Source organism: Oncorhynchus clarkii, chromosome 5, assembly GCF_045791955.1.
Source record: "Oncorhynchus clarkii lewisi isolate Uvic-CL-2024 chromosome 5, UVic_Ocla_1.0, whole genome shotgun sequence".
Lineage (NCBI taxonomy): Eukaryota > Metazoa > Chordata > Actinopteri > Salmoniformes > Salmonidae > Oncorhynchus > Oncorhynchus clarkii.
The window spans coordinates 38826405-38840504 of NC_092151.1; the positions used below are offsets into that span (position 1 = coordinate 38826405).

At 39.4% G+C, this 14100-nt stretch overlaps 2 protein-coding genes across 3 annotated transcripts; both read left to right on the forward strand.

Annotated features, from left to right (window-relative positions):
- The first annotated feature begins 1156 nt into the window (after positions 1-1156).
- Positions 1157-5666, forward strand: LOC139410001 (protein phosphatase 1 regulatory subunit 3B-like). 2 transcript variants are annotated; one of them, XM_071155421.1, is made up of 2 exons: positions 1157-1230; positions 3157-5660. In XM_071155421.1, the coding sequence occupies exon 2, from the start codon at positions 3188-3190 to the stop codon at positions 4040-4042; it is 855 nt and encodes a 284-aa protein (XP_071011522.1). In that variant the 5' UTR covers positions 1157-1230; positions 3157-3187; the 3' UTR covers positions 4043-5660. The 2 variants fall into 2 exon arrangements, with proteins under 2 accessions (XP_071011522.1, XP_071011521.1); XM_071155420.1 differs by lacking the exon at positions 1157-1230 and adding an exon at positions 1239-1493 and having other exon boundaries at positions 3157-5666.
- Positions 5667-10107: 4441 nt separating this feature from the next.
- On the forward strand, positions 10108-12814 carry LOC139410002 (3'-5' exoribonuclease 1-like). Its single transcript, XM_071155422.1, has 7 exons — positions 10108-10507; positions 10628-10800; positions 10968-11190; positions 11339-11422; positions 11544-11653; positions 11765-11879; positions 11988-12814. Exons 1-7 carry the CDS (start codon positions 10430-10432, stop codon positions 12228-12230), a joined length of 1026 nt encoding a protein of 341 aa, XP_071011523.1. The 5' UTR covers positions 10108-10429; the 3' UTR covers positions 12231-12814.
- The last annotated feature ends 1286 nt before the right edge of the window (positions 12815-14100 follow it).

Genomic DNA, 14100 nt, shown 5'->3' on the forward strand with positions numbered 1-14100 from the left:
CATGGTCTGAATATTAACACGCATTGCTTGTGGTATGGTTTTGGAAACATCAGGACCTTATCTTTAATATCAGAGAGAAATACTTTTCAAAAAACAGAAGGTTGTTGATACACACCTTTTAAAAGGGCTAGGGTTCCCACAAGGCCATATTTCCATGTTTACAGTGCAGTGTTTACAGTGCTTGTTTACGGAAAACAGACAGAAGACCATGGACTACCTGTACTAGTTAGTGAATTTGGCTGTTTTGGCTTCCAGAGTCAATTCACCCTTTAAACAGAACATGTAAGATCCTTGGACTAAGATGAGTAACGTTAGGCTACTTTAGTCCAATATTGGGCATCCTTGCCTTAAAATGCTTAAGCAAAATAATGGTAAACGGCCTAAGTGGGACATCTTCATTGATCCACCAGCTTTGATTTAGCTTTAGGACCTAGACAGAAAGTAAGATGAGAAGCGAGAGGGTTTGCTCAGCTTAAAATCTGTCCACGATAATAAGACCAAGAAGTGAGGATTTTTTTTATGATAGTCAATGAGTGTCGAATTTGGTCAACAACCAAAAATGTAATTCCTAATTTGCTACGTGAGGTTTATTTGATCGAATAGAAGTTGTGTGCATACCTCACAAGACATGCCACAAGAGTGACTACATGGAACTCTATTCCACATCAAGTAAATCATGACAGCAGTAAAATTAGATTACAAAAACACCATATGGGACAGCGGGGACTGCGAAGCAACACAAACATTGGCACAGACACATGCATACACACACGATAACATACGCACTATACATACACATGGATTTAGTGCTGTATAAATGTGGTACTGGTGGAGTAGGGGCCTGAGGGCACACAGTGTGTTGTGAAATATGTGACTGTATTGTAATGTTTTTTAAATTGTATAAACTGCCTTAATTTTGCTAGACCCCAGGAAGAGTACCTGCTGCCGGGGATCCATAATAAATACAAATGGTTAGGTTGTTAATAAGACGCACGTGGCATTCCGGCAATTTACAACAAAAAAATACTATATTGGTGTTGTGCCAGTTGTTGACGAGCAAAACTGCCCTCTCATTTGCTAGAATGGTCCCGCCTGATCTTGCCTGCCTTCTATCTTCGAGGACATGTATTTCCATCGTTAGAGCGGTCATTCGACTATCTCTAGATATTCTTTCACCAAGTTGACGATTCACCGAGCGCTCCTCCACGGCCCACTTGTGATTGGCTACAGGTAGGCCTACATGTTCACTTGAACCCAGCCTGGTGTTTGAAACGGTGGAATGACCGAATCTGGATACAGTTTGAAGTTGCTATTTACTTTTGATTTGTAGCAATAGTAGAGTAGCATTGCAGCAAAATTTAATATAGCCTACATGTAAACGGCAAGGAAGAGGAGCTTTCACCGCTGAGATGGTGATTTCTGACTAGTAGACGTAGCCTATCTTGTCAATCCTTCCTGAATTCATTGCAAATGTTACAAACCAATTGCACAAGGTAAGCTTGTTTCATGACTAACGTTAGATAAACACAATTATCACTTTTGCAGGATTGTAATCCAATTCGCAGTGGTAGTTTATAACATTGAGTTAGTTCATAGCCAAGGAACTCAAACCTCAGCCTCTGAGGTCGAGAATACATAGTCTCTGAAGATGGCCCATAGACAATGCAGTCATGCAACATTCAACTAACCCTTTACCTTCCGGTACTTTCTTCGTTCTTGATTCAGAAAGCTGCGGTGTATTATAAACATCTGTTTCCAGTTGCAGGTGGAACGCCAAAAAAAAGAAAATATCCAGGAAAATCTTAAATCCACTTTTTGTATTAAGTGAGATGCGTCTTGCATGTGTGTAGATCTTTGTTTGGGTTGCGTGGCCTCTGCATTGTCACTTAAAAAAAACTGGATAGTTTATGGAAATAATTTGGAAACGTAAAATGTCTCCTCACTCTCTGCAAAAAGTGCTTTTAATATATTTTTGATGAATATTACCTCATTATTGGGGTTCTACTTGCAACTAGAACAGGAGATTGATTATAAGACAATGCGGGCTTCTGAATCGAGATTTAATAAAGTATCGCCAAGTAGTGTGAATGAATGGCAAAACATTTGCTGATTAGGCAAATCCTTAAGCAGCACCATCATATCAATGGCTATTCGCAAGCTTTAACATGTAATGTTGGGTATAGTTTATTGGCTAGTTAGTGTACCGTGTTTTTTATTTCACAATGAACTTTCAGAAAAACTGAAACCAGAAAGAGAGACAATTATGGGTCCTGTGTTGCTCAGTTGCAACACCAGGGTTGTGGGTTCGATTCCCACGGGGATCCAGTATGCAAATGTAGGGAATCACAACTGTAAGTTGCACTGGATAAAATTGTCTGCTAAATTGCCCTTGTTTGGCATATTAGAAATTAAAGGACAGCATGTGTGTAACACTGAGTAAGTAATGATCTGTAGCGTTTCAGTTCTGAAGTTCATGTTAGTAAAGTGAGACAAGTTTAGTGCAGTAAGAATGGGCTTTAAAGTGATATTTTGGCAATGAGGCCCTTTATTTACTTCCCAAGAGTCAGATGAACTTGTGGATACTATCAGATTAAATACTTTCTTAACTCTATTTCTGTCAGATATCAGTTGCGTGCTTATGCCTCACCTCAAGACAAGGCTATCCAATAAAATAGGTCAAGTACAAGAAATGTGGATATTATGGAGACCTCAAACTCATTTAGCATTTCAGAAGAACCCCCACCTCACCCCACAGCATTTCAGGATAAGGCTATACATGATCACCTTCCCTTTTCCAAATGATTGCATGATGGATTGTACAAATGCTAAGGCATACCCATGATTATACACATTGGGCAAGTAGGTTAGAGAAGACCTTTTGACAACTTAAACAGTGATATTATACGGCAGACAATCAAATGCATGTGATGGTTGGCTGAACATGAGTAACTTGGGGGTTGATCTATCAGCTGATGAAATTTATGCAATGTTTGCTCTGGCCATGCACTTAGCCTACGGTTGCTTAATGTTTCACATGCAAATTCAGCAATAAAGATACTGTATACATTTCACAAGAGAATGTGTATTCTGTCAAACATTGTTTGAAGCAACTGGACGAATGACAATGTTCTGGTATCTTTGTTTTTTTCCCCTCAGTCTATTCAGCCTCTTTCCTCACAAGTCCACCATGCCGATTGAATTGGCCATGCCGCTCTACCTGTCAAACGATGACTTCTGCTACACGAGGTCCCCAAAATCACTACGACCCTGTCTGAAGCCCTGCATGCGGTTCAAACCCTCTGCCCCTCCTATGCAGACTGAACCAGATTTGCTTCATGAGAAGAATGGGAAACCTAAAAGGCGAGTGTCCTTCGCCGACCACAAGGGCCTGGCCCTCACCAAGGTGAAGTTCTTTTCTCATTTTGACACTATTAACATCCCACTCAACATCACAGAGCTGTTCAGCTCTTCACTCAAGTTACCAAATGAGGAGGACAAACTGATAATGGGCTTCACCCAGCCCTCCTCTGATTACCTGCTGTTCCGTCAGCGTCTGGAGACTGAGCTTGTCTGCCTAGAGCACTGCATGCTGAAAGAGAAGGCACTGTCTGGAACCGTGAAAGTCAAAAACCTGTCCTTTGAGAAGTCTGTCAAGGTGCGTGTAACCTTTGACACTTGGAAAAGCTACACAGACTTGGAGTGCCAGTACTTGAAGGACACCTACACAGGCTCGAACTATGACACCTTCGCCTTCAAGGTTTCCCTTCCAGCTGAGCTGAGGCCGCACAAGCACATAGAGTTTGCCATCTGCTACGAAGTCAATGGCCAGACATACTGGGACGGTAACCAGGGCCGAAACTACAGGATCATCTGGTCTGCTCTGAAGATGGACGGCCAGGGCAGCTTCAGCAATAACCAGCAGAGACACTCGTTTGATCTTGGAATTCAATTAGACTTCTATGGCAGTCCTAGATGCTCCCATGGGATGTTCCCAGAGTGGCCAAGTTATGCAGGATATGAGGATATTAGACCGTACTACTGAAAAGCCGTCATCCTTAGAGTAAAGTGTTTTTTGTTCAGAGAAAGGGCTGTTCCCGAAAATGAGTGATTCTTTTTTTTCAGGCCAGGCCAGTCTTGACATGCTCGGGGGAACAAAAGCAATAAGAAAAAGAAATACGTTTTGGGATGGGGGTTGTATACTCTGTGGATTATCAGAACTAGAATATTCAGATGTGACATTTACTGATTGCATAGCAGGTTTAATTAACAGGCATATCTCAGTGTAGATGTTGACTGAACCAAGAGAAGAACATAATTAATATCTAGCTTTTGTACTTGATCTACAGTGGGTTCTGGAATTATTGGATCCCTTGATAAAGATTAGTAAAAAAACGAAAAATTCAAACTGGTCTCTATTCTATGCTCAAAAAATGTATAAATTATATTTTGTACTAATACAATTGCTCAGACAAAGATTTTGTTTAACAAGTAAAAAAAACCCGCAAAGATGAGGTCAAAATTTAGGGATCCCATGTTTTCAATATGCCATTACCCTTCCTTTGCGAGGATAATGACAATTGAGCCTTTTTTCAAAAATGTTTTAGCCCCATAACAACAAAGATGCACCACTATATTTTACAGTAGGGATTAGGTATTTTCTGCATATGCGTTGTTCTTTTGAAGGCTAAACCCACCATTGGTGTGCGTGGTCAAAGAGCTCTATTTTCATGTCGTATGACCACAGCACCGCCGGAAGTTTGCTAGACGGCAATGGCACTTGGATAGGAACCAGTGCTATTGTCATAAGACATGAAAATAGTAGTCTTTGGCCCGCACACCAATGGTGGGTTTAGCCTTCGAAAGAACAATGCGCATGCAGAAAATACCTCAGCCCTACTGTGAATTGTGTCGTTATCCTTAAAAAGGGATGGACAAACACAGGGATGCTGGACTATTGAAAACAGAGGATCCAATCATTTTGTCCCTTATCTTTTTGAGATTGTTTAACAAGTAATATATATATATATATATATATATATCTCTGAGCAATTGTATTAGTGTAAAATATACATTTCATGCAATATAGCTCAGTATTTATTTTATACAGTGTATTTTGCCCCTCTTTGTCAAGGGATCCAGTAATTCTGGACTCCACTGTATGTATGGGATAAGCCATTACACTAACTGGTAAAACTATGTACACTGTTATGTGTGATGCAGGTCAAAATAATTGGAAGAGCAATGTTTACGATGAAACTTTCAATGATTTTTAACAAATAGATTTGGAATCAAAATGTCTGTACTTTCACATCACATCTCTTGTACTGAGTTCTTTAAGTTGATTTATGTTAAGTGATATGACTTCAGAATAGACCGGTATTTTTAAGTCCCTTCAGGATTTGCACCATGTTTGTACTGAGCTCATTCTGGTATGTGGGTGTATTGAGTTCAAATCCTTCAATTTTTAAAGGGGTGGGAATGTCAGGAATTTACTTGGGACTGGAACCTTAGAAATACACATTTCTGTCTGCTCCTGTTGATGATTTAAAATGTTTTACCGTGTTCACTATGCTGCTCTATGTAAATAAGAGTCATTGGATATGTTTTTAAAGGAACAAGTATGAAGGATGGATTTTTGTATGTCAGAATTAAATATGTTTTGCAAGAATATTACATTGTTTGTTTATTTAAACTCCTTGTTGAAACCTCCAGCACAGAGGTGGTATTACTACTGTGGGTGATATGAAACAAGACTTTTGATGGCAATTCAGTGAAATGATAGGAGAGCTAACCAAAGGTTTGTTTGACTTATCAATCCCATGACCTCGTCACTATGAACTATGATACTCAAACAGATGTCTATAGAAGTGACTGATGAAGCCTGTTCAACGCATAGCAACCTGTACAAAGGTCTGCCAGCTGAACTATATTCAGCAAGACCCTTAGACACCATTCACCAAGCCATACATTAACAGATAAGACTGTTTACTGTAGAGTTCACTACTATATCAAACACACTAAAAACAAAAATGAACTGAGTGAGGGGTAAGAAATCTTTCTTGGTCACTAAGAACAATTTGCTGCCTTTTATAAAGGGTCTTATAAGAGTTGGCAATTTTAGCATGTCAATCTTGGGGCAAACAGAAAATATAAGAAATTTGAAATTATTTATACTTTAACTTCTACTTTTGATACTTAAGTATATTTTAGCAATTACATTTACTTTTGATACTTAAGTATATTTAAAATCAAATACTTTTAGACTTTTACTTAAGTAGTATTTTGCTGGGTGACTTTTACTTGTAACTTTCTATTAAGGTATCAACTTTTACTCAAGTATGACAATTGGGTACTTTATCCACCACTGACAAACGGTACCCACAAACTGTTAGGGCCCACATAAAGCTTTCCCAACTGTGGAGTACCAACATCAGTCCCAACACCTTACCACTGCCACACCTGGCAATCAGCGGAGCCTTGTGTGGAAGCAAAACAGTTCATTCAGCCTCATTTACTGCCTTTCAAAAAAAATCATGGCTGACTTGCATAAACAAATGTGTTTTCTACTGACAATTGAGATGTACAAACTATGGCATAAGGGGACGACAAGCGGAAAAGAGGCAAATACGTAATTTTAAGACATCAATGAGCGAGCTAGGTTGGAGGTAGCCATAACTATTTGTCCACCACTTTTGAAATGTACAGCGACAAAATTCAGAACATTGGCCATTGTTAGTGTTCTCCCTGTACACCAAGTCAGAACCGTAGGATAGATAAAGGAGGCATATAAGCAGACAATGAAGGCTCTTACAATATTCAATGATTACATTTCTCTAAAACTTGAACCCGAACGAACATGTCTGGAGAGACCTGAAAATAGCTGTGCAGCTACGCTCCCCATCCAACCTAACGGAGCTTGAGAGGATCTGCAGAGAAGAATGGGAGAAACTCCCCAAGTACAGGTGTGCCAAGCTTATAGCATCATACCACAAAGGCTGTAATCGCTGCCAAAGGTGCTTAAACAAAGTACTGGATAAAGGTTCTGAATACTTACACTACCGTTCAAAAGTTTGGGGTCACTTAGAAATGTCCTTGTTTTTGTAAGAAAAGCATTTTTTTGTCCATTAAAATAGCATCAAATTGTTTAGAAATAGTGAAGACATTGTAAATGTTGTACATTTCTATTGTAGCTGGGAATGGCTGATTTTTAATGGAATGTCTATGTAGGTGTACAGATGCCCATTATCAGCAACCATCACTCCTGTGTTCCAATGGCACGTTGTGTTAACTAATCCAAGTTTAGCATTTTGAAAGGCTAATTGATCATTAGAAAACCCTTTTGCAATTATGTTAGCACAGCTGAAAACTGTCCTGATTAAAGAAGCAATAAAACGGTCCTTCTTTAGACTAGTTGAGTATCTGGAGCATCAGAGGAGTGGGAGTCCCTGGTGCACAACTGAGCAAGAGGACAAGTACATTAGTGTGTCTAGTTTGAGAAACAGATGCCTCAACTATCATAAGTCCTCAACTGGCAGCTTCATTAAATAGTACCCGCAAAACACCAGTCTCAACGTCAACAGTGAGGAGGCGACTCCGGGATGCTGGCCTTCTAGGCAGAGTTGCATCGAAAAAGCCATATCTCAGACTGGCCAATAAAAATAAAAGATTAAGATGGGCAAAAGAACCCAGGCACTGGACAGAGGAACTCTACCTAGAAGGCCAGCATCCCGGAGTCGCCTCTTCACTGTTGATGTTGAGACTGGTGTTTTGCAGGTACTATTTAATGAAGCTGCCAGTGAGGACTTGTGAGGCATCTGTTTCTCAAACTAGACACTCTAATGTACTTGTCCTATTGCTCAGTTGTGCACTGGGGCCTTCCACTCCTCTTTCTATTCTGGTTAGAGCCAGTTTACGTTGTTCTGTGAAGGGAGTAGTACACAGATCTCGTACACAGCTTTGCACGATATCGTCAATTTGCTTTTCTTTCAAAAACAAGGACATTTCTAAGTGACTCCAAACATATGAACGGTAGTGTATGTAAATGTGATATTTCCGTTTTTAATTTTGTATACATTTGCAAACATAAAAAAAACTGTTTTTGCTTTGTCATTATGGGGTGTTGTGTGTACATTGAGGAGGAAAAAAACGATTTAATCAATTTTAGAATAAGGCTGTAATGTAACAAAATGTGGGAAAAGTCAAGGGGTCTGAATACTTTCCGAATACACTATGTACAGTACCAGTCAAACGTTTGGACACACCTACTCATTCAAGGGTTTATTTTTAATTTTTTACTATTTTCTACATTGTAGAAAAATAGTGAAGACATCAAAACTATGAAATAACACATGGAATCATGTAGTAACCAAAAAAGTGTTAAACAATTGAAATATATTTTATATTTGAGATTCTTCAAATAGCCACCCTTTGTCCTTTGCCTTTCTCTCAACCAGCTTCATGAGGTAGTCACTTGGAATGCATTTCAGTTAACAGGTGTTCCTTGTTAAAAGTTCATTTTTAATGTGTTTGAGCCAATCAGTTGTGTTGTGACAAGGTTGGGGTGGTATACAGAAGATAGCCCTATATGGTAAAATATTAAAAAGTCCATATTATGACAAGAATGAGTAGTTGTGTCCAAACCTTTGACTAGTACTGTATGTGGAACAAAGCCTTACAATTATGTTTAGTTATTAATTTAATTGGAGAATAATTCACATCCCACTGTTAAATCAACTTTCCATGCACAGTGTAAGCACCAGTATTTCTGCATGAGTTGTGCTGTGACCACCAATGTACTGTAGCTTCACCATTATTGTATACTGAAGGACAATATCAACTTAACATACAACAATTTCAAAGATTTTACTGAGTTCCAGTTAATTTAAGGAAATCAGTCAATTGAAGTAAACTCATTAAACCCTAATCTATGGATTTCACATGACTGGGAATACAGATATGCATTTGTTGGTCACAGATACCAACAAAAAAAGAGGTAGGGGTGTGGATCAGAAAACCAGACAATATCTGGTGTGACCACCATTTGTCTCATGCATTGCGACACATTTCCATCGCATGGAGTTGATCAGGCTGTTGATTGTGGCCTGTGAAATGTTGTCCCACTCCTCTTCAATTGCTGTGCAAAATTACTGGATATTGGCAGGAACTGGAACATGCTGTCGTACACATTGACCCAGAGCATCCCATACATGCTCAATGGATGACATGTCTGGTGAGTATGCAGGCCATGGAAGAACTCTGGTATTTTCAGCTTCCAGAAAATGTGTACAGAACCTTCTGACATGGGGCTGTGCATTATCATGCTGAAACATGAGTTGATGACAGCAGATGAATGACACGACAATGGGTCTCAGGATCTTGTCACGGTATCTCAGTGCATTCAAATGGTCATCGGTAAAATTAAATTATGTTCATTGTCTAGTTTATGCCTGCCCATAACATAATCCCACAACCACCATGGGGCACTTTGTTCACAACGTTGACATAAGAAAATCTCTGGCTCACACAATGCCATACATGTGGTTTACGGTTGTGAGGCCGGTTGGACATACTGCCAAATTCTCAAAAATTATGTTGGGTATGGTATGGTATGGTATAGAAATTAACATTCAATTTTCTGGTAACAGCTCTGGTGGACATTCCTGCAGTCAGCATGCAAATTGCTCACCCCTCAAAACTTGAGACATTGTGTTGTGTGACAAAACAGCACATTTTAGAGCTGCACCTGTGTAACGATCATCCTGTCAGTTTCTTGATATGCCACACCTGTCAGGTGGATGGATTATCTTGGCAAAGAGATGTAAACAAATTCGTTTACAACATTTGAGAGAAATAAGCTTTTTGTGCTTGTGGAAAATGTCTAGGATATTTTATTTCAGCTCATTAAACATGGGACCAAAACTTTATATTTTGCGTTTATATTTTTGTGTCGTAAATTAGATTGATTGCTTGTTACTTTCTAGTGCCTCCTTGTTTAGATTCAACTAAAAAGAGGAGCCTGGTAGTCGATTTACTGATGTAATGGTCTTCCCTGTCATTAGGTGTCGCTAATGTATTTTAGGCTACAAGTTTAACCGGAACTGCAACCGGAGATTACGTTTGATTGTTTATATTTTCCCACAATTTTATATGTATATGTAAAATGTGTATTGTCTGAATAAGGTTGGAAATATATGAATAAAGGGAAGTGTCTAATATCGTGTAACGTTAACCTTGTTCCGCGACAAACTTCGGATAAATATTTGTTTTAATCGCTGACCACGGACACGCGGGAAGAACGCGCGGAAACAGAGGACATGACAGGAGGATTGTTTGCTACAAGAGACCAGTTAGCTAGCAAGTAGCACGCAAACATTTTATTTCCAGTCAACATACTTGGATTAGTTGGTTGAGACAATCCTATCCCTCAATAATGGAGGAATACAAGGAGAATATTCAAGACAAGGGTGACAATGTGAAATTGTCTTCTAAACCCGAGGAAGATGACAAGGTGAGTAATTTACTGTACAGCTAACGTTAACTCTGCTACAGTAGGAATAACAGCCAGGTGATGTTTTAAACGAGTTACCTACTTGTGAGACTAACGTTATATTCCTTTCTCTACTTCAAGTCTTGCAACAAGGTGTGTAGTAACATTGGCGAACCTGTCCCTCAAGTATCTTCTACTCGTGGCGAGTTCAGTGATCCTGTTTACAAGGAGATTGCTCTTGCAAATGGACATATCAACCGCATGAACAAGGATGAGCTTCGGTCTAAACTGGCAGAGTGTAAGCTTGACACAAGGTATGTAGGAACACTTGTTTCAGCAGGAGATTGCTACAAACGTAATCCATTGGAGATCAGGATTTCTACGTTAGGAAATCCCAGAGCTGCTTGACATGTCACTGGAAAAATATCTGTATCACTGAACATGATCCCAAGTGTGTGTCTCTCTCTCTCACTGTGTGTAGAGGTGTGAAGGATGTGATGAAGAAGCGATTGAAGAACTACTACAAGAAGCAGAAGCTGTCTTTGATGCAGTCAGTGACAGAGGGTGGCCCAACTGATGCCTACTACGACTTCATCTGTGTGGTGGACTTTGAGGCAACGTGTGAACAGGACAACCCCCTTGACTTCACGCATGAAATCATTGAGTTTCCAATGGTCCTGTTCAACACCCACACTTTAGACATTGTAAGTGAGGAGGGGACATTGTTAGAATCAATGCATTGTAAGGCTTGCGTGTACTATCAGATGTATGGCCCTTTTGAGTTCACATTAGTAGTTGATGCAAATAATACACATGTTTTGTTATCATGAATGACACTTGATTTCATTGTAGGAGGACAGCTTTCAGGAATATGTCAGGCCAGAAGTCAACACACAGCTGTCAGAGTTCTGCATAAAGTTGACAGGGATAACACAGGTGAGACACCAGACAGATTGTTTTCTAAACCAATTTTGAAGGACTAGAACACTATGATCCACAATACTTCACACATTGTACTGTTAATATAAGAGTTTTCTAACTGCTTTTTTTGGGCCAGAAAATGGTGGATAAAGCAGACACGTTCCCCGATGTTCTTAAGCGGGTGGTGCTTTGGCTTCAGGAGAAAGAGCTTGGCACAAAATACAAATATGCCATTCTTACAGATGGGTACGTACGTGTTGTCAGAGGGCACTAACACTGCTTCTATGTATTAATGATAACTAGCGAGATATTACGTGTTCTCATTAGTACAACTATGTGCCTTTGTTATTTCCACAGATCTTGGGACATGAGCAAGTTCATGAACACCCAGTGCCGTTTAAGTCGGCTCAGATATCCACAGTTTGCAAAGAAGTGGATCAACATCAAAAAATTCTACGGAAACTTCTATAAGGTTGTGATAATAAGATGATCAGAAATATCTCTCTAAATGTAGAGACATGTTAGACACAATCTGTTGAGTAGAACAATAGAACTAGAATCCTCACTTTCTTTTTCACAGGTCCCTCGTACCCAGACCAAGCTGAGCAGCATGCTAGAGAAGCTGGGACTTCAATACGAGGGCCGCCCTCACTCTGGCCTGGATGACTCGCGCAATATTGCTCGCATTGCGCTGCGCATGCTGCAGGATGGCTGCCAACTGCGCATCAACGAGCGCATGCACGAAGGACAGCTGCGGACTGTGCCCAGCTCTGCCCCTGTGGAAGGAGCCCCACCCCCACATAATCCTCGCAGCAGAGTCTAGCCCCCCACCTCGACTTCAGCTCCACATCCCCTTGCTCTGACTTCCACATTGGGGCCTTCAAGCAGGCATCCCATGTCTGTTTTACTCCCATGACTTGAAAATAATTCATTGCATTTTTCCCACTCAATCTGAGTCTACTTTTTGTCCCAAATTGTGGGACTCTGTGGATAGTTTTTTAATTTTATTAGTAGTGCCACTTACCACAATAAAAATGTTGTTTCTGCCTTTTGACAACTTCTGTAGATTTCCACAGTAGCACTCAGACATGGTTTGCTACAAGTTTCTTTAAAGAATAATTGTTATTTCGCTGGGCTTTTGTCTTTCGTATTGTCTGAAAACAAAACAACCTTGCTGACCCTCAAATGTACTTAACTGTGTCTGTTAGAGGCCTGGCTTCAGTTTTTTTATTTTTATTTTACAGTGCATGCCTGTGTACTTATTGAACTTGAGTCCTCTAAAACAGGTTCAAGAAAATTGAGGATATGTTTGGTGTAAGCAATGCACAAACTCGTGGCCTAATAATGTATGAGCTATTGTCTTAAACCATTTCTAGTTTAATACTAATAAATATTTCCTTCGTTTTAGCCTGCTTTCTTTACTTTCTGGGGGGTAGTATATTTTAAATGGCTTTTGTGGGAAAAATACCCAATTGTCATACTTGAGTAAAAGTAAAGATACCTTTTAATTGAAAATGACAAGTGACAGTCACCCAGTAAAATACTACTTGAGTGAAAGTATTGTGCTTTAAATATACATAAGCATCAAAAGTAGATGTAATTGCTGACATATACTTAAGTAGTTAAAGTATAAATAATTTCAAATGTCTTATATTAAGCAAACCAGACGGAACCTATACATTTTTTTTACATTTACGGATAGTCGGGCACACCAACACTCATCTTTTAAAAACGAGCGTTTGTGTTTAATGAGTCCGCCAGATCAGAGGCAATAGGGATGACCAGGGATGTTCTCTTGATAAGTGTGTGAATTGGACCATTTTGTTGTCCTGCCAAGCATTCAAAATGTAACGAGTACATTTGGGTGTCAGGGAAAAATGTATGGAGTAAAAAGTGCATCATTTTCTTTAGGAATGTAGTGAAATATAAATAGTAAAGTACAGATACTCCCCAAAACGACGTATGCTGTACTTTAAAGTATTTTCACTAAGTACTTTACACCACTGGTCCTTAACATGTATCGTCTATCTCGGTTTTTGTTTGTGCTGCGTTTTTTAATCGGTTTGAACTTCATGGACTCAGAATGAAAAGTAGCATCGCATTTGCATAAAATATAATTTACAAATGGTACAATATCTAACATTACTGTGCTTCATGGTAACGGGTTCACGAGAAAATCATTATGCCCTTTTTATGTTATGTACAAATCCAATCAAATTTCAACTTTGGGGTCCCGAGTGGCGCAGCGGTCTAAGGCGCAATAATGTGTTCTTAACTGACTTGCCGAGTTAAATAAAGGTAAAATAAAAATGTCTAATTTCAACACATAATGCAATGTGATATGGTGACGTAATGGTTTTTTACCAAATCCTGTGCATTCACATCATTTCCGTTAGATGGAGACAAATCACATGTAACTCGCGGTACAAAGAACACGCAGTTTCCCGTCAAGGAATACCAAGAGAAAGTGGTACAGTATTTTGTATTTGCCCGCGATGAGACATCAAATCAAATGTTATTTATCACATCCGCCGAATACCACTGGTGTAGACTTTAAAGTGAAATACTTGCAAACGAACCTTTCCTTACGATGCCTTGAACTCATTACATCATGCAAGTTTCAATGTCTGCTACTAAAAAATACATTTGGAAGGGGGACATTAAATATGGTGTTTGATCAAAATAACATTCCA

Excerpts from the sequence above, each read along its gene's own strand:
- LOC139410002 (XM_071155422.1), top strand. The coding sequence starts at position 10,430 with ATGGAGGAATACAAGGAGAATATTCAAGACAAGGGTGACAATGTGAAA. Across the intron at positions 10,801-10,967 it reads GAGTGTAAGCTTGACACAAG|AGGTGTGAAGGATGTGATGA; the intron begins GTATGTAGGAAC and ends CACTGTGTGTAG. Across the intron at positions 11,880-11,987 it reads TCTACGGAAACTTCTATAAG|GTCCCTCGTACCCAGACCAA; the intron begins GTTGTGATAATA and ends TCTTTTTCACAG.
- LOC139410001 (XM_071155420.1), top strand. The coding sequence starts at position 1,471 with ATGTTACAAACCAATTGCACAAG. Across the intron at positions 1,494-3,156 it reads TTACAAACCAATTGCACAAG|TCTATTCAGCCTCTTTCCTC; the intron begins GTAAGCTTGTTT and ends TTTTCCCCTCAG.